This window comes from Garra rufa, chromosome 16, assembly GCF_049309525.1.
Source record: "Garra rufa chromosome 16, GarRuf1.0, whole genome shotgun sequence".
Lineage (NCBI taxonomy): Eukaryota > Metazoa > Chordata > Actinopteri > Cypriniformes > Cyprinidae > Garra > Garra rufa.
In genome coordinates this window covers 14,397,269-14,421,659 of record NC_133376.1, presented here as the reverse complement: position 1 = coordinate 14,421,659, position 24,391 = coordinate 14,397,269, and the positions used below count along the sequence as shown (strand labels likewise).

The 24,391-nt window shown below is 34.4% G+C and overlaps 1 protein-coding gene across 1 annotated transcript in view; it reads left to right on the top strand.

Annotated features, from left to right (window-relative positions):
* LOC141288079 (GPI ethanolamine phosphate transferase 2-like) overlaps positions 1–24,391 on the top strand; it is a 222,035-nt gene that overhangs the window by 52,022 nt on the left and 145,622 nt on the right. Inside the window, exons 5-6 of the mRNA XM_073820194.1 lie at positions 11,198–11,336; positions 18,985–19,197. Of these exons, the coding sequence (XP_073676295.1) occupies positions 11,198–11,336; positions 18,985–19,197 (352 nt within the window). The remainder of the gene's footprint in view (positions 1–11,197; positions 11,337–18,984; positions 19,198–24,391) is intronic.

The following is a 24,391-nucleotide window of genomic DNA, read 5'->3' as shown; positions in this document are numbered from 1 at the left end:
GGGGAGCTTCAAAGAGTTCTACATGTTTTTGCAACATTGAGTAATGTGTCACAGACATATCTCATGAATCCTTTCATAAACAAAGTGTAGAGGGAATGTTAATAAGAGATTGATTGTGCAGTGTAGAGAGCGTCGTTGATTATAATAGAGGGTTAGGGTTAAGGTTTGTGAGATCGCAAACTAAGATGAGTGACAGCTTTTAATTATTTTAAGGGAGTTTATAAATGAGATATTGATTTAATAATTTGAATCATTTATAAACCTATGCAAACACAGGAGAATACATCAGTATATCTTCCCATATGCTAAGTGTTCATTGTGATTGCAAAATAAAAGCTCAAACCCTGTCTCTCTGAGTTTATATGTTTCGTTGTCAACATATTTAAGAAATTACACAGGCTGTAGATTTTCTATCATAAAAAAAATGGCCAAATATTACAAATTAAGTGGACATTTGAATTAAATGTTGTTTAGTCAATATTAAACAAGGATTAGATCGCGCTGTAAAGTGTAAAAACAATCGTGCAGTCATTTTCTATAATACGTAATGTACATTAGATCTATTGTTTATAATATATTATAGGGATGCACCGAATCCAGGATTCGGATTCGGCCGAATCCTGGGCTTTTTGACGGGGTTCGGTTTCGGCCGAACCTTAGATTTATTTTCCACCGAAACCGAACCATTATGCGCGCGCAAGCCGCGCGTCTACATTTAAAATAACGAATTTGAGCGCGCAAAAGACGCTACATGTGAACGGCCCCTAAAACATCCAAAAACATTTTGCATGAAGGAATCTACAGACAGCAGCCAAAATGCAGCAACTTCAGGTACGGCAGCTGGACAGTCACAGCTAAAAACGTGTAATTAAGGATGCGAGTAGGATTCGGTATTCGGTTTCGGATTCGGCCGAATCTTAAACAGTGGATTCGGTATTCGGCCGAACCCCAAAAATCTGGATTCGGTGCATCCCTAATATATTATAATGCATTATTTTATCAGTTTTGTTAAAAAAAAAAAAAACATATGACTGCTTGCTTTTGATACTTTATTTAAATTAATTATTATTGCCTCCCCGTATTCATCCATGCATTTTAAGTCATTTTAAAGGCTATTGTTGGCTTGGTCTATTTTTATTTCTACCCAAAAAAAAAAAAGATTTATATATAAATTGAGTATTTAGAAAATTTTGTATATAATTATCTAAATACTCAATTAATCGTCAGAATATTTGGCAGATTACTTGATTACCAAAATAATCATTAGTGACAGCCCGAATGCAAATACTATTATAGTATTGTATAATAATACATTTTATCTTATTTAATTTAATATTGTATACTGAAATAAATGTAAATTTTCATTTTAAGTTTTAGTCATTTTAGTATGTACATTTTTTTTTTCTTAATTTTTAGTATTTATATATAGCTTTAATTCATTTTTAGTTTTTCCTAGGGCCGGGACTTTAACGCGTTAATTTGAATTAATTAATTACACAAAAATAACGCATAAATTTTTTTTAACGCATTTTAATCGCACTTATTTTTGCACCGCGGAACGTTTCTCACTGGATGAGTTTCGGCGGACCGATTATACTGGAGCACCAACTAGCGTTCAGACAAAAACAAACCACAGTGAACATGGGCAAAGAAGCTGATGAGACCGCTCTGGTTGGCCCCGTGGATGGGAAATTTAGTTATAAAAAATTAATGGATGGAAGCGTCGATAAGAGCATGGTTGCATTCTATTGCTACACTTAATGGCAATATTGTACTGGTCTATTGGACTTGGTTGAACAAAAATAAACAATATTTTGTTGCTTAAGCTTATGTATTCAGTCATTATTCAATGGTATACTAAAAATCCATATGAAAAAAACTTACTTCTCACTGTTCTCAGGTTAAATATTTATATGCGATTAAAATGCGATTAATTTCGATTAATTAATTACAAAGCCTCTAATTAATTAGATTATTTTTTTTAATCGAGTCCCGGCCCTAGTTTTTCCATTTAAACTTAAAATCTCAGTACTCCAATTTTAACTTATTTATTTCAGTTAGTTGCCAAGGCAACATTTCTGTTAATAATTTTTTTTTTTATTACAAAACATTTTAAATAGTTATTAGTATTTAATAATACTCTGAATTAACTTTTGTTTTTAAGTTTTCATTTGCATTTTAGTTTAAATTTTAGTCATTTTGGTATGTGCTTTTGGCTTAATATTTCAATATAGCTTTAATTTATTTTCGTTTTTATTTTAGTAATTTCCAGTAAAAAATCCTTAAAAGTTCTCAAGGATGACTTATTTTATTTTGTTTTGTTTTGTTTTGTTTTATTTTATTTTATTTTATTTTACGAATTTTTGAATAGTTTTAGTAATTAATAATAACCTTGCAGCTCGTGAGGTGATATGCAAATGCCATTATAATATGCAAATAATATACAAATACTATTATCAATATTCTGAATTAACATATGTTTTTAAGTTTTCATTTTCATGTCATAGTAATTTCAGTATGTGCTTTTGAGATTTTTTTTATTACTTTTTTAAATATTTCTGTATAGTTTTAATTTATTTTCATTTTAGTTTTAGTATTTTTTTTAGTTTTTCAATTTAAAATATTAGTACTCCAATTTAAACTTATTTATTTCAGTTAGTTGTGAAGGCAACATTTCTAATTTTAATTGCATTTTTATTTTATTTTATTACAATTTTTTTAGTACAATTAACTTTTGTTTTTAAGTTTTCATGTGCATTTTATTTTCAGTTTTAGTCATTTTAGTATGTGCTTTTGACATTTTTATTATTTTTTTATTTCAGTTTTATTTGTAGTCATTTTTAAAGTTTTACAATTTAAACTTTAAATCTTAGTATTATTAGTGGTATTTATTTTAATTGCATTTTTTATTTCATTTTGATTGCAATTTTAATAGCATTTTATTTTATTACGAACAAATAATTTAAATTATAATTAATTAACGATATAATTATAGTTTCAGTTAACAATATGAGTTGATATGCAAATACTATTATAGTATTTATCAATGTTCTAAATTATCTTTCATTTTTAGCTTTTCAATTTAAACTTAAAATCTTAGTACTGCAATTTAAACTTGTTTTTTTTAGTTAGTTGTGAAGGCAACATTAATCATTTGTAATTGCATATTTTTTTTATTTAATTTCATTTTATTACAAAAACATTATTGAATAGTTTCAGTTAACAATAATAACCCTCCTGCTTGTGAGTTGATATGCAATTACTATTAATTATGCAAATATTATTATAGTATTTAATAATATTCTGAATTAACTTTTGTTTTTAAGTTTTCAATATTTCTGTATATCTTTAATTATTTTCATTTCAGTTTAAGACTTTGATGTTGTTGTTTATCAGTTTAAATGTAAAAACTATTCCCTTTTTAAATGTATTTCAGTTAGTTATCAAGGCAACATTTTTCATTTTAATTGCATTTTTAATTGCATTATTTTATTAAATATTTTATCTTATTTATTATTTTAAACAGTTTCAGTTACCAACGATCACCCTGCAGCTTGTGAGTCATTATTTACTGACAATTTATTGAAAAACGCCTCCACCTGAGTTCTTAAAACAAAAATCAAATCAATTTTTCTTTGACATCAAACCTGCATTGTACTGTATTGCATTTTAATGTGCCAAATTTGAATATGCCTGTATTATGCGTTCATGATATTTAAAGAAAAAAAGCTTAAAATTAGAATTCAAAGTTTCTCCTGTTGTGTTCGTCATAGGGTACAGAACGACATGAGGGTGAGTAAATAATGACTCACTTTAGCTGAACTATTCATTTGAGCCGTCTGTAATTCCTCAAGGTTTCTTGGCAAGCCGCCCGCAGTGCTATTAAAATGGCAGGGGGCATCTTTCATTCTTTTACCTTTTTCCATTTTCACTTTGTATTCATTTTTCTCTGCAGCTCGCTCCTTGTCTCAAACCAAATCACTCTTTCCTGAAGTCAGAAATCACTTTTGCGCTTTCACATAATAGTCAGTTCGTACATTAACACCACGTTTGATTCAGCTGTGCCGGTCTCTAAGCGCCCAACAAATCACTAAGATAAATTCACACGCATCTCTATTTTAATGCGCTCGTTCCCGCAATGAAGTCTGAAACTCTCAACTTTTTAAAAGAACTCCCGGTGGTTGCTTCATGTTGAATTATTTTTCAAAGCTCCTTGAACGTCGCCTTTCTTTATTAGTTTTGTTCTGCTTTAAGCGTTCCAGTATTAAATCATAAGGGGAAATGCACTATTTTCAATGTATTTTTATGGTAAGACACAGGCATCCAGAGAATAACAGTAAATCACATTATAAAGGAGGGAAAGAAAAAAAATGCTTTATATTCTTACAAGTTATTTATTTTCCTCACTTTGTTGGCTGTTCTTTATCCTTAACCCTGCGATATGAACACTGTGTTACAGTCTGAGACCCATCCGTCTCCATTACCGCACCTCAATGTGATAGCAGTTTATTTCAGGCTCGCTGCTGGAAAACGAGTGCCCTAAAACTGACACTGCTAACAGCCATTGGTGGGCAGGACGCCCTGCGGCCCTTTATGGGTGGCTGTCCTCATGCCATTATTGAGGTGAAATTCTGGTTTGATTTTGCCATCTGCTGTAGGAAGGTGTTTCCTGTGGCGCTTTGCAAAGATTTTTTGTTGAATCGATTGCATTGTCCCTTTTTGGGCTTTTATACAGTATGTAACAAAAGTGAGTATACCCCTCACATTTCAGCAACCATTTTAGTATACCTTCTCAAGGGACAATACAATAGAAATGAAACTTGGATATATTTTAGAGTAGTCAGTGTGCAGCTTGTATAGCAGTATAGATTTTTTTGTCCCCTGAAAATTAATCAACACACAGCCATTATTATCAAAATAGCTGGGAACAAAAGTAAGTACACCCTAAGTGAACTTGTCCGAAGTGTCAATATAGTGTGTTAGCACCATTGTTACCTGGCACTGCCTTAATCATCCTGGACATGGAATTGACCAGAGCTGCACAGGTTGTTGCTGGGATCCTCTTCCACTCCTCACAAAGCTGCTGGACGTTAGACACATGGTGCTTCTCCACCTTATGCTTGAGGATGCCCCACAGGTGCTTAATAGGGTTCAGGACTGGAGACATACTTGGCCACCCCATCACCTCCAGCTTCCTCAGCAAGGCAGTTGTCATCTTGGTGGTGTGTTTGGGATCGTTATCATGTTGGAAAACTGCCGTTCTGCCCAGTTTCAGGAGTGAAGGCATCATGTTCTGCTTCAGAATGTATAGTACATAATGGAATCCATGTTTCCCACAATGAACTGCAGCTCCCCAGGACCAGCAGCACTTATGCAGCCCCAGACTATGCTACCACCACCATGCTTAACTGTAGGCAAGAAACTATTTTCTTGGTACTCCTCACCAGGGCATCGCCACACATGCTGGACACCATCTGAGCCAAACAAGTTTATCTTATAGTGTCATCAGACCACAGGACATGGTTCCAGTAATTCATGCTCTTGGACATGTTGTCTTCAGCAAACTGTTTTCGGACTTTCTTGTGAGCCAGCTTTAGAAGATGCTTCTTTCTGGGACAACGTCTATGCAAACCTGCTTGTTGCAGTGTGTGGCATATGGTGAGAGCACTGACATGCTGACCTTTTACTTTTGAAACCTTTAAAGCAATGCTGCAGCACTCATGCGTCTGTTTTTTAAAGCCAGGTTCTGCACCTGACGCACAGAACGAGTGCTCAACTTCGTTGATCAACCCTTGCAAGGCCTGTTCTGAATGGAACCCATCTTGGAAAACCTCTGTATGACCCTGACCACTGTAGTGTAACTCGGTTTCAGGGTGTTACTGAAGCTCTAATAGCCTAGGCCATCTTTGTGGTGAGCAACAATTCTAATTCTCAAATTCTCAGAGAGTTCTTTGGCATGAGATGCCATGTTGAACATCAAGTGGTCATGTGTATATATGTGTGTGTGTGTGTGTGTGTGTGTGTGTGTGTGTGTGTGTGTGTGTGTATGTGTGTGTGTGTGTGTGTGTGTGTGTGTGTATGTATATATATATATATATATATATATATATTTGAGCCGGACCGATTTATCGGCCGGTATTAGGCATTTTCCAAACTATCGGTATCAGCATTTATAACGGCCGATAAATTAATATTTCAAAAATAAAATAAAAACGGATGAAAAACCCTTCAACCATGTCATGAGTGTTGGCGTTGTATAGTTTGTCCACCAGAGGGCACTCTACACCGTCCCTGTTGGCAACACTCGTGTATAACGCGCCACACATCCTGCAACCTGCTGATCCAGCCAGAGTCGGGCAGAGAGAACCAGTTGTCCGCAAGTGTGTTCATGGTGAGTTGGTCACGAGACATACCATATTTTCTGCACCATAAGGCGCACCGGATTATAAGGCGCAGTCTCAATTACGCTGTCTATTACTGTGCTTAACCCATACATCAGGCGCGCTGTATTATAAGGCGCATGCTAAAACATACGGTCTACAAAAAAGGTAACGGAAGCAAAACAGTGAGTTTAGTTGAACTTTATTCTATTATTTAACTATACACTCACATTATTTTTTAATCAATCTTCTCCCACAAATCCATCAAAGTCATTATCTTCTGTGTCTGAATTCAACAGCTGTGCAATTTCACCATCAAACATGCCGGGTTCCCTCTCATCATTGTCAGAGTCAGTCTAACAAACAAATGTTACATAGTGTACGTATTACATAATGTTATCTGATTGGTTTATCGCTGCCAGTGTATGTTGCGTACGTACAGTATTACGTAATGTTCTCTGATTGGTTTATCGCTGCCAGCTATCTCTAGTTACAGTCCCTGCATTGTAAAATGTAAATTAGACTTGCGAGGAGTGAACATTTAGACAGAGAAAAAGTATCAAACATAGCTTGTGCATAAAAGTTAGCTTTTCTTTTACACGTGTGTGAAATCCAATGACGCCAAGTGTGCGTTGCTGACTGTCGTTCAGCCGCCGCATTAACGAGTCACATAATGGATTTAGACTGATGATTGAAAATGGTCTGATGTAGCTTGGTGGAAAGAATTTTAAAAGTGCAGGTAAAGGGATAAGCAAGCTGACATTGTAATTATTCAGAACTTAACAGAATTTGTCTCCAGTCCTATTCAAAGTTATATTTATGAAGCTTACCAAGTCTTTTAAAACTGGTAACTTTGATTTGGTTGTTGTTGTTTTTGTTCAAAGGACTTTACGTTTCATATCTTAAGTTTGTATTTTTATACATTTTATTTATCAGAACTTTAATATATATACAAGTTTCTTTTTAAAATGCATTATCATATTATGTTAGTTAAAACTCATAAATAACTAAAAATAACTATTGTTAGGGAAATCTGTTAATGTTTTGTTGCGCGTTTCTGAAATTTTAAAAAATAAATAAATAAAAAATATCGGCCGATATATCGGATTATCGGATTTTAAAACCAACAAATATTTGTATCGGTATCGGCCTTCAAAATCCTTTATCGGTCGGGCTCTAATATATATTGTCTTTTGTTATGTGGATAACCAAACAGTTTTTGGTCCCTATGGACTTCTATAGTACTTTTTTCCCATACTATTGAAGTCAGTGGCTACCAGCAACTGTTTGTTACCAACATTCTTCAGAGTATCTTCTTTTACGTTCAACTGTCGAAAGAAATTAACACAAGTTTAGAACAACATGATGACAGAATTTTCATTTTTGGGTGAACTGTCCCTTTAATATATAATGAATTACACAAGGAATGATTTAGCTTTTACTTGACAGTGATGTGTTGGGCAATCACATTATATTATGAATTTCCTAAGCTAATTTACGGTTTGCATTTTCCCGCCACCATGACTTAAATCACACCTGTCAATGCACGCTATTATTTCACCCGACCGCTGGCGGATATTAGGCCGCAAGCGAGGCGGCGTTTTCAAATGGCTTATTCGCAGTGCTTGTCATTAGCGTGCATTAACTCGGGTGGGAGGGAAGGCTAGTCATTAGCATACGCTTAGTGGTCTCATGAATATTTGAACCGCTGCGAGCAGAGGACTCGTTGTTAGCGTAGCATCATTAGTGTTGTTAGTAGCAGTGAGAGTGTTTGGAGCGACGGCTGGCCAGCTGTGAGCGCAGCGCTACGAGGCCCAAGAGTGTATGAAGGACGGATGTTTTGTGTGTGTACGGATTCTGAGTGCCACTGAGGGAATCAAGTGGCTCCGACGCACTGAGAGACTCTTTGATGTGAAACAGAGCTGATCGTCCCCACGTCCCTGATGGCAGAGAGAGAGAGAGTGAGGGAGAGACGCGTCCCTGCGGCTTAGCGCTAAAACCTCAGTGATTTGCTCCAGTGGAGAGAAGAGCATTCCAGCGTCTCTCCCAAACGTTTACTTTCTCTTGTACACATACACAAACACACATGATGCACAAATATACTGACTTTTTTTTCTCTCAGAATTGTGATATAAACTTGCAATTCTGACAAATAAAGTCAGAATCGCATGATATAAACTAGCAATTTTGAGAAATAAACCTGCAATTCTGAGATATAAACCAGTGTTGTTTTTGACAACCATCTTAGATTTAGTCTTAGTCTTAGTCTTTTGGACTAAAATGCTTATTAGCTTTAGTCAAATTTTAGTCACTTCTATATGTGATAGTTTTAGTACAATTTTAGTCGACGAAAAGTCAAAAAGGTTTTAGTCTAGTTTTAGTCAAAAAAAAAAGGGGAAAAAGTCTTTTAACAAATTAATGTAGGTCAGTAAGTATTTTGCTGTTGGGTAGATCTATAGTAGATCTATAGTTCAACACAATGTGAGCTTCCGGATTCGACTATTTTCACCAATAATTACAATAATGAAGGAATGGTTTTAGACATAAAAGACATATATTTGAAATACACCCATAGGTCCTCTCACCGTTTGCGACCACCCTGTGTGCAAACTGCTGCCATCATGGTTAATCGTCTGTCTGTCTGAATGACAACAATGTGACGTGTTGAGCATAACCAAACAAGGATAGAATGCTAAAACGGCTTGCCATGCTAGTATGGCAAAGAGTATTTAATGCTAATACGGCTTGCCATAGCGGCAGATACTTTTTCGGTTTTAATTGGCATGCACAATAAGCAGAAATGTCATGCATTTTAAACGTCTGACGGACCACCCACTAACATTTTCGTCTATTCTCGTCTCGTCAACGAAAACTCACACACGTCATGTTTTAGTCATCAAAGAGCCATTTTTATCTCGTCCACGTCTCGTTATCGTCATGAAAAAAAGTGGCGTCAACGAAATGATTTCGTCATCGCCATCGTCGACGAAAACAACACTGATATAAACTCACAATTCAGATTTTTTTTCTCAGAATTGTGTTTATATCTTAAAATTGTGACTTTTTTCTCAAAATTGAGTTTATATCACGCAATTCTGACTTTATAACATCACAATTTATATATCACAATTCAGAGAAAAAATGTCAGAATTGAGAGAAAAAAGTCATAATTGCAAGTTGTAAACTCGCATTTGCCAGAAAAAATATTCAGAATTGAGTTTTTATCTCGCAATATTGACTTTATTTCTCGAAATTGTGAGTTTATATCACGCAATTCTGACTTTATAACACGCAATTGCAAGTTTATATATCACAATTTCAGAATTGAGAGTAAACAGTCATAATTGCAAGTTGTAAACTCGCATTTGCAAGAAGTGAGTTTTTATCTCGCAATACTGACTTTATTTCTCGAAATTGTGTTTGTCACGTAATTCTGAGAAAAAAAAGTCAGAATTGTGAATTTATATCTAGCAATTCTGACTTTATAACTCCCAATTGCGAGTTTATATATTACAATTCAGAGAAAATAATTTAGTATTGCGAGAAAAAAAGTCATAATTGCAAGATGTAAACTCGCATTTGCTAGAAAAAATATTCAGAATTGAGAGTTTTTATCTTGCAATATACACTTTATTTCTCAAAAATTCAGTTTATATCTCGCAATTCTGACTTTATACAGTAACTCCCAATTGCGAGTTTATATATTACAATAAAAAAAAATTTTGAATTGTGAGAAAAAGTCATAATTGCAAGATGTAAACTCGCATTTGTGAGAAAAAAATATTCAGAATTGTTTTTATCTCGCAATTCTGACTTTATAACTCCCAATTGCGAGTTTATATATCACAATTCAGTGAAAAAATTTCAGAATTGAGAGAAAAAAGTCATAATTGCAAGTTGTAAACTCGCATTTGCGAGAAAAAATATTCATAATTTTGAGTTTTTATCTCGCAATATTGACTTCTTTTCTCGAAATTGAGAGTTTATATCACGCAATTCTAAGAATAAAGTCAGAACTGTGAGTTTTTATCTCGCAATATTTACTATTTCTCGAAATTGTGAGTTTATATCACACAATTCACATTCACAACATTTTCACCCAGTTCTTCTCTGAATTATTCAGATGTTCATTGGCAAACTTCAGACGGGCCTGTACATGTGCTTTCTTGAGCAGGGGGACCTTGCAGACGCTGCAGGATTTCCGTCCTTTAAGGCGTAGTGTGTTACCAATTGTTTTCTTGGTGACTATGGTCCCAGCTGCCTTTAGATCATTGACAAGATCGTCCTGTGTAGTTTTAGGCTGATTCCTCACCGTTCTCATGATCATTGAAAATCCACAAGGTGAGATCTTGCATGGAGCCCCTGACTGAGGGAGATTGACAGTTATTTTGTGTTTCTTCCATTTGCGAATAATGACACCAACTGTTCCTTCTCACCAAGCTGCTTGGTAATGGTCTTGTAGCCCATTCCAGCCTTGTGTAGGTGTACAATCTTATCCCTGACATCCTTGGACAGCTCTTTGGTCTTGGCCATGGTGGAGTTTGGAATCTGATTGATTGCTTCTGTGGACAGGTGTCTTTTATACAGGTAACAAGCTGGGATTAGGAGCACTCTCTTTAAGAAACTGCAGCTTGTTACCTGTATAAAAGACACTTGGGAGCCAGAAATCTTACTGATTGATAGGGGATCAAATACTTATTTCACTCATTAAAATGCAAATCAATTTATAACCTTTTTTCTGGATTATTTAGTTTTTCTGTCTCTCACTATTCAAATAAACCTACCATTAAAATTACATTATTATTTGTGTGTTTCAGGAATCTGAGGGGACGTTGCCCAATTTACTAGTTCTGTGTGGAGATCACGGCATGTCTGAAACCGGCAGTCACGGCGGATCGTCTGAACCGGAAATCAACACTCCTCTTGTGCTCATCAGCCCCACCTTCAGGAGGAAAGGTGAGTAGCCCCGACAGGTGAATATATTTCAGGCTGTTAGTGGGTGTCCTCTGAAGAATGCTCTATATTGAAAGATTTGACTATTGGATTGCTAAAAAAAAAAAAAATTAGCAAAAAAAGTCAGTATCTCACTGTGTTTTGAAGGGAAAGGTTACTCACATTAAGTTCCTCCTTCAAGCGTAAAGGTTATGCGACTCTTTGAAGTTCAAGAAAAACATTTCGGATGATCTTCCATTGATTTTTCCAAAGTTTCTCTGTTTGAAACTGAAGTTATTTTAAGCCTGGGCTGTATATTTGTCTTGGTTCTTCAATAAAGTATATCAGCCAGACTAACTGCAATCCATAAACAAAATTCCTCCCACAATGGTTAAGCCGTATCCAATAAATGCCGTATGACAGATATCCCAGCTAAACAAGGATTCTAATAGTCCTCCGTCTCCTGCAAATAAGCTTTCCGCACAATAAACATTTTTTGTAAATCAGTCTCCAGAGAGTTAGTGTGACTGAGGTGATGATTTTTCATCTTTATCTTGCTTTAAATCAGACTGACAAATAACAACCAGCATATTCACACGTGCATTTAAGAGAATTAATGTCTTTGTGAGGGACGGGAGGCTGAACGCGTTACTGATGCACCAGTTAATGATGTTATTTATCCTTTGCTGCAAAAGCTCAAGAAATTTCTCACAGTCTCACAGAATCAAAAGTCTGTTTCAGCAAACTCTCTGCAGCGATTGCGTGTAAGCGCACGACACAGAACATTGCTTAAATCAAACACAGTTGCATTTTTCAGATCAGCGTTAATGACTGTGCAAGATATTCTTAGAATGTGCAAAGCCGTGTGCTTCTGTTCATCTGTTTGCGAGTTATTTCAACCATTCTTGCATTTTGAATCATTTGCAAGAGCACAAAATATGTGTAAAAGAGTAGACATTTTTGTTGCATAACCAAGAGTGTATCACCAAGGTACTGATGAAGGGCAATTATTCCACACACTGTTTTTTTTTGCTTGCACATTTGCAATTATTTGCATTCTTTATTGCATTTTTATTTTCCCCCCATTTTATTCAAGGTTTCTTGTATCAGAAACCAAAATTTAGTTTTTCATGATCATTTCCACACTCCCTGAAACTCAAAATTATAGTAAATGTAGTAATTTCATGCTGGTTAGCATTAATTTCATAAAAATTACAGTACGCTTGATTTTATTCTGGTTTAGAATGTTGACTTTTCAATATAGTTAGTTCACATCAAATACAAGTACATTTTGTTTCTTGGAAAATGTAATTTTACTTACTAATGTATGTCATCACTTGAAATATTTTTAATAATATTTAATATTTAATGTTTTATGAGTAAGATGTTACGCTTTTGCTTTTAAAATAAGTTTCTTATTCTCACCAAGGCTGCATTTATTTGATCAACAATACAGTACATTTTTTAATCAGTCTTATTAAATACAATTATGATATATAATATCATAGCTATTATAGATATTAATGGATTATTATTATTTATTTATTTTATTCGGGCTGCATTTATTTGATCAAAAACAGTAAAATAGTAATAATGTAAAATATTACAATTTAAAATAACTGTTTTCTATTTTAATGCATTCTAACATGCTGATAATAATCATATTAATTTCTCATTTTAGGAAGTACAGCATTAGAATACAGCATTGATTTTAAATTAAATTAATTATAAATGTCTTTAATATAACTTTTGATTAATTTGATGCATCTTGCTGAATAATTAGTATCAATTTCTTTAAAAAAAATATTGATACCTTTTTTTCTTGTCATTAATATTTTAATGACATTGCAAAACATGCTTAATTGTATATTGTATGTTATATTTATATTTTATATTTTATAATTTAATTTAAAATATTATATATTATTTATATACGAATTAATCCTTACAATTCAAGAATTCTTTATTAAAATTATGAATTATTGCATGCCTAAAGTGATCATAGTCTCAACAAAGAGTGAAATAACCATAAACCATTTATTTTTATGGATTTTTTAGCAATTAATTAGATAATTAATATTATAGATTTTTAATGGATTATTTTAGTTTTTTTGTATTTATTTGGGCTGCATTTATTTGATCAAAAATTACAGTGAAATAGTAATAATGTAAAATATTATAAGCATTTAAAATAACAGTTTTGTATGTAAATATATTTTAAAATGTAATTAATTCCTGTGATGCAAAACTGATATTTCAGCAGTCACATGATCCTTCAGAAATCATTCTAATATGCTAATAATAACCATTTTAATTTCTCGTTTAAATTAATGTTGTTGTTTTTTTTTTTTTGGTGAAAAAAATATTTTAAACTCTTCAGGGATTTTGATGTACAGAAAGTACAAACACATTTTTATCAATATAAATGTCTTTAATGTAACTTTTGATTAATTCAATGCATCTTGCTGAATAATTAGTATCAATTTCTTAAAAAAAAGTCATACTAATATTGATGCCTTTTTTTCTAGGCATTATTTGCAGTATCAAGAAGCATTTTAATGCTATTACAAATAGTACTTAAAAATGATTTTTTGAAAAAATGAATTAATTGACCATTGTATACAATACAAATTCATTAAAATTATAAATTATTGCATGTTTAAAATGATCATAGTCTAAACAAAGTGTGAAATAACCTCAAACGATTTATTTTGTAAAAATTATTTTTATCAATTTTATAAAATAAAATTGATATATAATATAATAGATTTTTAATGGATTATTTTAAATATATTATTTGTATTTATTTAATCAAAAAATACTGTAAAGTAGTAATCATATGAAATATTATTATTAAATATTATGTATTTTAAAATGGAAGTTATTCCTGTGATGCAAAACTGAATTTTCTGCAGTCACGTGATCCTTCAGAAATCATTCTAATATGTTAATAATAATAATAATAATAATAATAATAATAATAATAATAATTTAAATTTAAATTTCTAATTTAAGTTAGTTATTTTTTGTCTTTTTTTTTATTATTTTAAATGTATTTTTTTTGTATTTATTTGGACTGCATTTATTTGATCAAAAATGCAGTGAAACAGTAATCATATGAAATATTATTATTAAATATTGTGTATTTTAAAATGTAAGTTATTTCTGTGATGCAAGACTGAATTTTCAGCAGTCACATGATCCTTCAGAAATCATTCTAATATGCTAATAAAAATAATAATAATTAAAATTGTGTTTTTTGGTGAAAAAAATATTTGTAAATTTTCAGGATTCTTTGATAAACAGAAAGTACAAAAAAAAGAAAACAGCATTTATTTGAAAGTACAATTTTTGAATCATTATAAATGTCTTTAACATAACTTTTGATTAATTTAATGCACCTTGCTGAATAATTAGTATCAATTTCAAATCATACTCATATTGATGCCTTTTTCTAGGCATTGTTTGCGGTATGAAGAAACATTTTAATGATATCGATTTTTAATGGATTATTTTAAAGGTATTTATTTGGACTGCATTTATTAGATCCAAAATTCAGTAAAATAGTAATCAAATGAAATATAATGTAAGTTATTCCTGTGATGCAAAACTGAATTTTCAGCAGCCACATGATCCTTCAGAAATCATTCTAATATGCTATTAATAATAATAATTTTTAATTTCTAATTCAAGTTAATGTTTTTTTTTTTTGTGTGTGTGTTTTGGTGAAAAAATATTTTAAAATTTTCAGGATTCTTTGATTAACAGAAAGTACAAAAGAACAGCATTTATTTGAAATTACAATCTTTTTGTATCATTATAAATGTCTTTAATGTAACTTTCGATCAATTTAATGCATGTTGCTGAATAATTAGTATCACTTACTTTAATAAAAATTCATACTGACGGCAGACTTTTCAACAGTAGTGTACAAAGTTACATTTCTACTGTAAGGCTTTCTATTTGTGCTCTTTCATACATATCTCACATAGGCTCATGTAGTTGCACATTAAATCACAAATGTCTGTGACTGTCTGATTGCATTAGAGAAATCCTGCAGTGAGTTGGTGGATAATTTTACGGCCCGAGGGTTTTAAATTACCCACTGATTCATCTCTGTCTAATAATATAAAGCATTAATTCATTTTTCCCCTACTGTTTTATAATGGATTAATTTGCATTGAGTCCAGTGTGTAATTGATTGTGACACACACACACACACACACACACACACAGAGCTGCGCAGCGGTTGTCGCACTGATCATGTGACGCAGTAAACGCAGCGAGCACATGATGCGCTCATAACCACGTGTGAATAAACACACACACACACACACACACACACACACACACACACACACGCTATACTCATGCCCCAGAGTGTGAAAAGCTGTGAGAGATGCTCATTATCCACTTCCACCCATCCCTATACACTCTCTCTCTTTTTCTCTCCTAAATGAAAGTGTGGAGTGGCGAAGCATCTGTCTACACCAGACTGTCAGGGTGAATGTGATAATTGTTTCTTTTCCTGCCTGATCTATTTTTGTGGTCTCTTACTCATTTATACGAATGCACACACACACACACACACACACACACACACGCATTCACACCAGCTTTTTCGTGCAGCACGCTGTTTTTATTTAAAGATGAGCTCATATTCGCACCCGCTGCATGCGGTGCTTTCATGCTGACCTCATCGTCCATCATACAGCTGTAGCCGCAGGTAAAACCAGTGCCATCCGGAGAGACACGGCAGAGTTGTTAATAAGCAGCTGAATATTTGTTTTCACTTTTTTAATGTGCATAAACTTAACCTGAAATGACTTTCTTCGTATCTTCGTATTTCCATCCGATTTTTGCATTTCAAAGTGAGTCTTTGGAACAATTCGGTCAGATTTGACAATTGATTTACTGATTCTTTTGAAGAATATGTGTGTTTGTTTTTGTGCACAGTCAGCGAGGACTACGCAACAGCAATGCAACACCGTTCAGCTAAATTATTGATGCATTTTTGAGTTAGCGCTACAGATTCATCAGCACAGCGCTGGTAACACTGATTTAATCAAACGCTGATGTCTGTCTTGTTGATGTGAAGAATATATTATAGACTTAACGTGTATTAATAATTTTTATTTAGTGTCACCAACTTCCTGCTAGAGATGAAGTAATCTGCATTCATGTATTAATATGTAAATATGTCTTCATTCTGGGAAGTTTGCAGAACAGCGCTGGAATGAGAATGAAAGTAGTAGAAAAAGTTTGGATGGATGGATGGATAAATATATAAACTGATGGCAGATGGGTGGATAAATGGATTGATGAATATATAAATTGATTATGGATGGATGGATGAATAAATGGAAGGATAGATGATATTAAAATGGATGGGTGTTTGATATGTAGATGTTTGGATGATAGACGGTGGACAGATGGATGAATGGATTTAAAGATATATACATGGATGGATAGATGTATAAATGGATGGATTGATATATAGATGTATGGATGGATAGATAGATGTATAAATGGGTGGATGAATTGATTTACGGATAGATGGATAGATCTACATGTATAAAAGGATGGATGGATGAATGGATGGATGTATAAGTTGATCCATAGATGTGTAAACGAATGGATGATTAATGGATGGACGGATGGATGGATAGATGTAATAAAGGATGGATAGATGTACGTAAATGGATGGATAAATGGGTAGATGATAGATGTTTAAATGGATAAATGATGGATAGATATACATGTATAAAGGGGTATTTATATATAAATTGGTGGATGAATGGGTTTATAAATAGATGTATAAATTGATTGATAGATGGATGCATAAATGGATGGATGGACAGATGGATGAGTGGATAAAAGGATGGATAGATGTGTGGAGGAATAGATGTATGTATGTATGGGTGTATAGATGGATGGATGGGTGGTTTAATAAATGGAAGGGTCAATGGATGTTTAAATTGATGGATGATTGATGTATAAATGGATGGATGATATATAGGTGGGTGAACAGATGGATGAATGGATGTACAGAAGGATGGATAGATGTATAAATGGATGGTTGATTGATGGATGGATGGATGGATGGATAGATGGATAAGTGGATGGATGGATAGATGTATAAAAGGATGGATAGTTGTATGGAGGAATAAATCTATGGATGAATGGGTGTATGGATGGATGTATAAATAGATGGATGACAGATGGGTGGATGGATAGATGAGTATATAAATTGATGTATGGATAGATGAATAAATGATCGATGAATGTTTAAATGGATGGAGGATTGATGTATAGATGGATGGATAGCTGTATAAATGGATGGTTGATTGATGGATGGATAGATAGATGGATAAGTGGATGGATAGATGTATAAAAGGATGGATAGTTGTATGGATGTATGGATGGATGTATAAATAGATGGATGACAGATGGGTGGATGGATAGATGAATATATAAATTGATGTATAAATAAATGGAAGGATCGATGGATGTTTAAATTGATGGATGATTGATGTATAGATGGATGGATGATGGGTGGGTGGAAAGATGGATGAATGGATGTACAGATGGATGGATGTATACAGTAAATGTATGGATGGATGTATAAATGAATGGATGGATCGATGAATATATTAATTTAGGATGGATGGATACATAACTGGAAGGATAGATGGATGTTTAAATGAATGGATGATTGATGTATAGATGGATATATGGATGGATAGATGTATACATGGATGGATAGATATATAGAAGGATGGATGTATGGATGGATGAATGAATGGATAGAAGGATGTATGGATGGATAGTTATATAGATGTATGGATAGATGGATGATGTATAAATGGGTGGATGAATGGATGGACAGTTGGATAGTATGTACATGTATAGATGGATGGGTGGATAGATAGATATATAAATTGATAGATGTATAAATTGATCGATAGATGTATGTATAAATGGATGGATGGATGGATAGATGTGTAAAAGGATGGATATTTGTACATGTATGGATGGATAGATGTATAAATGGGTGGATGATATATGTCTAAATGGATGGATGATGGATAGATGGAGGTTATAAGTGATGGATGGATGAATAGATGTATGGATGGATGGGTGTATAAATGGTTGGATGGATAGATGTGTAAATGAATGGATGATAGATGTCTAAATGGATGGATGAGTGTATGAATGGTTGGATGGATAGATGTGTTAATGGATGGATGATAGATATCTAAACGGATGTATGGATGGTGGGTGTATAAATGGATTTAAAAATAGATGGATGGATGTTTTAATGGACAATTGATAGATTTAAATATAAATGGATTGACGTATGGTTGATAGGTGAATTAATAGATGGATGAAGGGTGTATAAATACATGAATGGATGGATAGATGTATAAATGGGTGGATGGATTAAAAGGAAGGATGGATGCATGGATGTCTAAACATTAATATAGATAGATAGATAGATAGATAGATAGATAGATAGATAGATAGATAGATAGATAGATAGATAGATAGATAGATAGATAGATAGATAGATAGATAGATAGATAGATAGATAGATAGATAGATAGAAATATTATTTGTATTTTGCTGACATAAAATAACTCAATTCCTTGTAAAACTCTTGCTGTTGCAGCGGGACTTGAGGAGCCGGGTGTCCTGGAGCAAGTAGATCTAACCCCCACCCTCGCCCTGGGTCTGGGGTTACCCATCTCCAAGAACAGCGTGGGTCATTTGATTCCAGCAGTGTTTGAGGAGTTATCGCTCAGAGAACAGTTGCGCCGCCTCCAGATCAATGGACACCAGCTCAGCCGCCTCCTACAGGACAGCAGTCCCACCTTCCACAAAGGTGAGTTTACCTGTTCAGTACAAAGCTAATGCATACAACCGCATTCCCACAGAGCCATGGTCAGTCCACAAACCATCAGATGCATTTTTAAAAAACACAACTAGCAATTAGACTGGCATCCAGGTGTCAAACAATTGATTGGGCACTTTATATGTTGGTAAAATCCTCTCAGTGGCTATTTATTGGCCAGAATAAACTGAAAAGTGGGTCAAACTTTATAACAATTGTCCAAAGTCAGAAAGTCCCCAGACACATTTGAGATGGATAGCAAACCAGACACAACTGGTTAGAGATATATACAAGGTCTGACTCTACCAACTGTAAATGCATCTGGTTTTTCGAATAGATATGTAAACTTTACTCCTCCCAGATGGAGCGTCGTCAGCAGCAGTGGAAGTTTGGGAGCCTCACAATCCACATGTTAATTAGTAATGATTGATGAGACACACGGATGTACCTTAAGCCCCTAATTGCCATGCAAAGAGAGCATTCAACAGAAAATTTCGCTGACTGGCATTAGCGTGATGAAAATTGCATTATATTTGCACTTAGCACAGGTTTTATAGGTTTCTGTTGTGTGGAGGCCAGGTGTAAATGGAGTCTGCACCCAATCAGATAGTAATCTGATCAATCAAGATGCATGAGGTGTAAAAAAGGCCCAAGAGATTTCCCACTTCGTTATTTAGTAGTTTGTGGCTGAAATGAAGCTCTCAGGTATTGTCTCAAAAAGATGGATAGATTTATTTCAGTTAGGAACACTCTGTTTGATTAAGATTATCGTAGATGTCCTAACATTATTTTGGCAGCAGGCTTTGCTCTGAAGGGTTCAGACTCTGAGCTGTCCACAAGCAAACCTCAATGAGGTTTGAAAGCCCTGAAGCCTAATGCAGTTACCTGATTTTTTTTATATGCATCAGATATAAAATTCATTGAGATAGTGATACAGGACTGTAAATGAGACTGGACAAGATTAAGCAACGATTAGCTCATAGATGATTTCTGTAGACAAGGCGCTAAGTGATCCTGTGCCTGCATAAGGAGGAGTTGGGGATGGAAGAGGGTAAGTGCATATCTGTGCAATAGACTGAAGCAAGTGTGAGTGCGGATGAACTTATATAGCTCCATTCACTCAAACTACATAAATGGATGGATGAATACATGTATGAATGCATGGATGGATGTATAAATGGATGGTTAGATGGAAAATGGATGGATGGAAAAATTAATAGATGGATGGAAGCATGTATAAATGGATGGATGGATTGATGGATGCATCTATAAAATGAATGTATAAATGGATAGCTGGATGGATGGATGTAGAGATGAATGGATGGATATATAAGTGGATGGATATATGAATGGAAGATGGATGTATAAAATGGATGAATGGACATAAATTAATGGATGTATAAATTAATTGATAGATGGATGTGTAAAATGCATGGAAATGAATGGATGTGTAAATGGATGAATGGATGGATGGATGTATAAAATGGATTGATGGATGTATAAATGAATAAATGGATGGATGTATAAATGGATTGATGGATAGATGGATGAATGTATAAATTGGATCAATGAATGGATTTATAAATTAATTTATGGATAGATGGATGGATGATGGATAAAATGGGTGGATGTATAAATGAATTGATGGATGGATGGATGGATGAATAGGTGCTTAAAATGGATGGATGTATAAATAGATGAATGGATGGATGTATAAACTGGATGGATATATAAATGAATGGATGGATGGATGTATAAATGAATAGATATATAGATGTGTAAAATGGATGGAAATGGATGGATGTATAAAATGGATGGATGTATACAAGGATGGATGGATGGATGGATGTGTAAAACAAATGGATGTATGGATGTATAAATGGATGAATGGATGGATGTGTAAAATGGATGGAAATGGATGGATGTATAGATGGATGGATGTATAAATAGATGGCTGTATAAATGAGTGGATGTTTGTATGTATAAATGGATTAATATATAGATGTGTAAAATGGATGGAGATGGATGGATGGATATATAAATGAATGGATGAATGTATAAAATAGATGGATGTATACAAGGATGGATGATGTGAAAAATGGATGGAGATAGATGGATGTATAAAATGGATGGATATACAAATGAATGGCTGGATGTATAAATGGATTGATATATAGATGTGTAAAATGGATGGATGTATACAAGGATGAATGGATGTATAAATGGATGAACTGATGGATGTATAAATTAATTGATGGATGGATGAATGGATGTGTAAAATGGATGAACTAATGGATGTATAAATTAATTGATGGATGGATGAATGGATGTGTAAAATGGATGGATGGGTGAATGGATGGATGTATAAATGGATGAATGTGTAAAATGATTAGATGGAAAAATAGATGAATGGATGGATGTATAAATTAATTGATGGATGGATGTGTAAAATGGATGGATGTATAAAATGATTGGATGGATGTATAAATGGATGAATGGTTGGATGGATGTGTAAAATGGATGGATGGACGTATAAATGAATGGATGGATGGATGTATAAAATAAATGGATGGATGTTTAAAAAGGATAGATTGAAGCACTCAAATATTGTCTCAAAAAACAAATTAATTTCAAGACAGCTGTATTTTTTAGTTTGATATCTTGTTGATGTGTTGATGCACACTAATCACACACTTGCAATGTTTTTAAAACTAAAACTAAAACTAAAGAAATTACTTACACTGCAGTTGGCTAATATCTAGGGCTAAAATGCAACAGTCTTTAGTCTTAGTCTTGTAGTCTGCGCTATGCTTTAGTTGTCAATCCAGTTCAGTTTTGTTTTCCTGTTTTGCTGCTCGAGTAACAAGCTAATGAATCGCTATCAGTAACCGGACATAAGAGCACGAGTTTGAGTACACAGACATGACTGGGCATTTAGAGCACTTTAAATCCATAGAAATAGAGAATTTATACCCTTTAGCCCAAGCCTGGCTGTGTGGATGTTTGTGTCTTCTGCTGTCTCTTTAGCAGTTTGGTTGCATTTTCTCTCAGCGGGATTGCTGGCCTCCCACAAACTTCCATCTCTGGCTCATTCACTTCTCACATCTTACAGTATTGAGCGTTTTGCTGGGTTATGAGGTGTGAGTGTGTTTATACAGGGTTAGAGTGTTTGATGGTGATGTCTGCTGACATTTTCACAGGCTTATGTTGCTGTTTCTGGAAGTGTGTGTCTCGTGGAGCTAGACATTTTGACTGTTGTTGTGAATCTGATTCATAGCTTATTTTGGCCATGAACTGTCCACTTAGACAGGAGACAAGAGATTGTTTGACTGACATGTAAAGCAACCTGAAAAGTTTTTATTTGCATGTATCTAAATTTGTTGTCAGGACAATAATAGACTGGAATTCAAATTAACGCACAACAAAGTCGATCCGCGAGCAGCTGCACAGATGCTGATGCATCCCACCGGATGAGGATCTGCTTTTGTGGTGGGAAGAAAATGCTAAGCCGGCAGTGCGTATTTTCTGCACAGCTGGCCCGTGCTGTTTGAATGAGAACATGTGATGGGATGAAAATGTGATTTGCCTGTACGTAAGCACTGTTTATAATAGAGATGCTCCGATCAGCATTTTTGGGGCCGATCACCGATTACCGATCACCAAGATCATGATCTGCCGATTGCCGATCACAGAATGGCAGGGGAATGGGAATCTTTTATCTATAATCTAGCAGAGTTTGCACCATTTGTAGAAATGAAACTAACTCTAAATTAACTATATTGAAAAAAAAAAAACTGTAGAAAAAGGCTACAGTCAAGATCTTGAAGAAACACCAAGTTAGGGTTGTAGACGATAGTATCAAGTATTGACGATAGTTAGAGATATCGCCAATTGCTGATGCTGGTCCTTTGCTGGTTTATGCTGGTTTATGCTGGTCATGTTGCTGGTCAAGGATCAGCATGAACCAGCAAAGGACCAGCATAAACCAGCTAAAACCAGCATCCCAGCACTAAAACATACCTAACCAGCATATGCTGTTTTTTTTCAGCAGGGTTTGACGATAGCAAGACGATTATTATTATTATCCGTAAAAAAGGAGCCTAACTTTAGCGATGCAGTGCAGAGAGTCGGTTCTAGGATGTTTCAGAAACTTGTGATATAAACACACGCATAGAGTGGCCACGTCGCCTTCACGCGCCGCTTGGGTAAGAGATTTTTTTATATTAAAGTGCACCTCGCACTAGACTAGGCTATGTTCTTTGCTTGTTATTTGTTGCTTTTTAAGAGGTAAGGATTATATTATCCAGCATTGCAGTCATTAGGATAAAGGTAGTAAAATGTGGTTTAGGCTGAATTAAATATGATATATCAGAATCCGTCTGTATAAAGGAAACATAAACATTCACCTCAGTAACATCTATATGCGTTCATTAGAATTAAGATGCGATAAAATGGCGCAAAACATATGCAGGTGAATTACACGCGCACCGTTTCTCCTCTTTCTATATAAACTGAACTACAACATGAACTGATGACAACAATCAGACATACAGCAGTAACATTATTGCAATATGACGGGCATAGAAAGATACATTCATTTACATTCAAGCACGCACATTTACCACTCACTGAAGATAGCAGAGAATGAAACCGAAAGTAAACTTAAACTTCTCCGCCAAAACTAGTCAGCGCTCTGTACACGACTTAGGCCCAATCCCAATTCTATTTTCTACCCCTTCGCCTTCCCCTCGCCCCTTCCCCTTGTCCCTTGAAACAAAGTGTAAAGGGGAAGGGCTAAAATATTTCCCCTAAGAAATGGGACACCACTACAACACTGTGATACGTCATCATACGTTGTCGCTAGTTCCTAATGTTACGTCAGAGGACATGCGCAGATGTTTATCACTCATTCCAAGATGTCAAAATGTTGTCATGTTGCAAAAAATACAAATGTACGGTGTACGCACCGTTCATTCACATGTGGCCGTAAGCAAAACAAACAACGCATTATCACATGCGCGGCAAATTGCTAATCAGTGTAGTGGTGCCTGGAGAAGTATATATGCTTCATTTGTGAATTTCGTTTTGAACTCTCTATTTGAACGCATTCGTTTTCTGGATCCTTGGACTAAAATGTTTACAGGGGTTCACTGGTTTAAGAAATTTCTGATCGTAAAAATCAGCT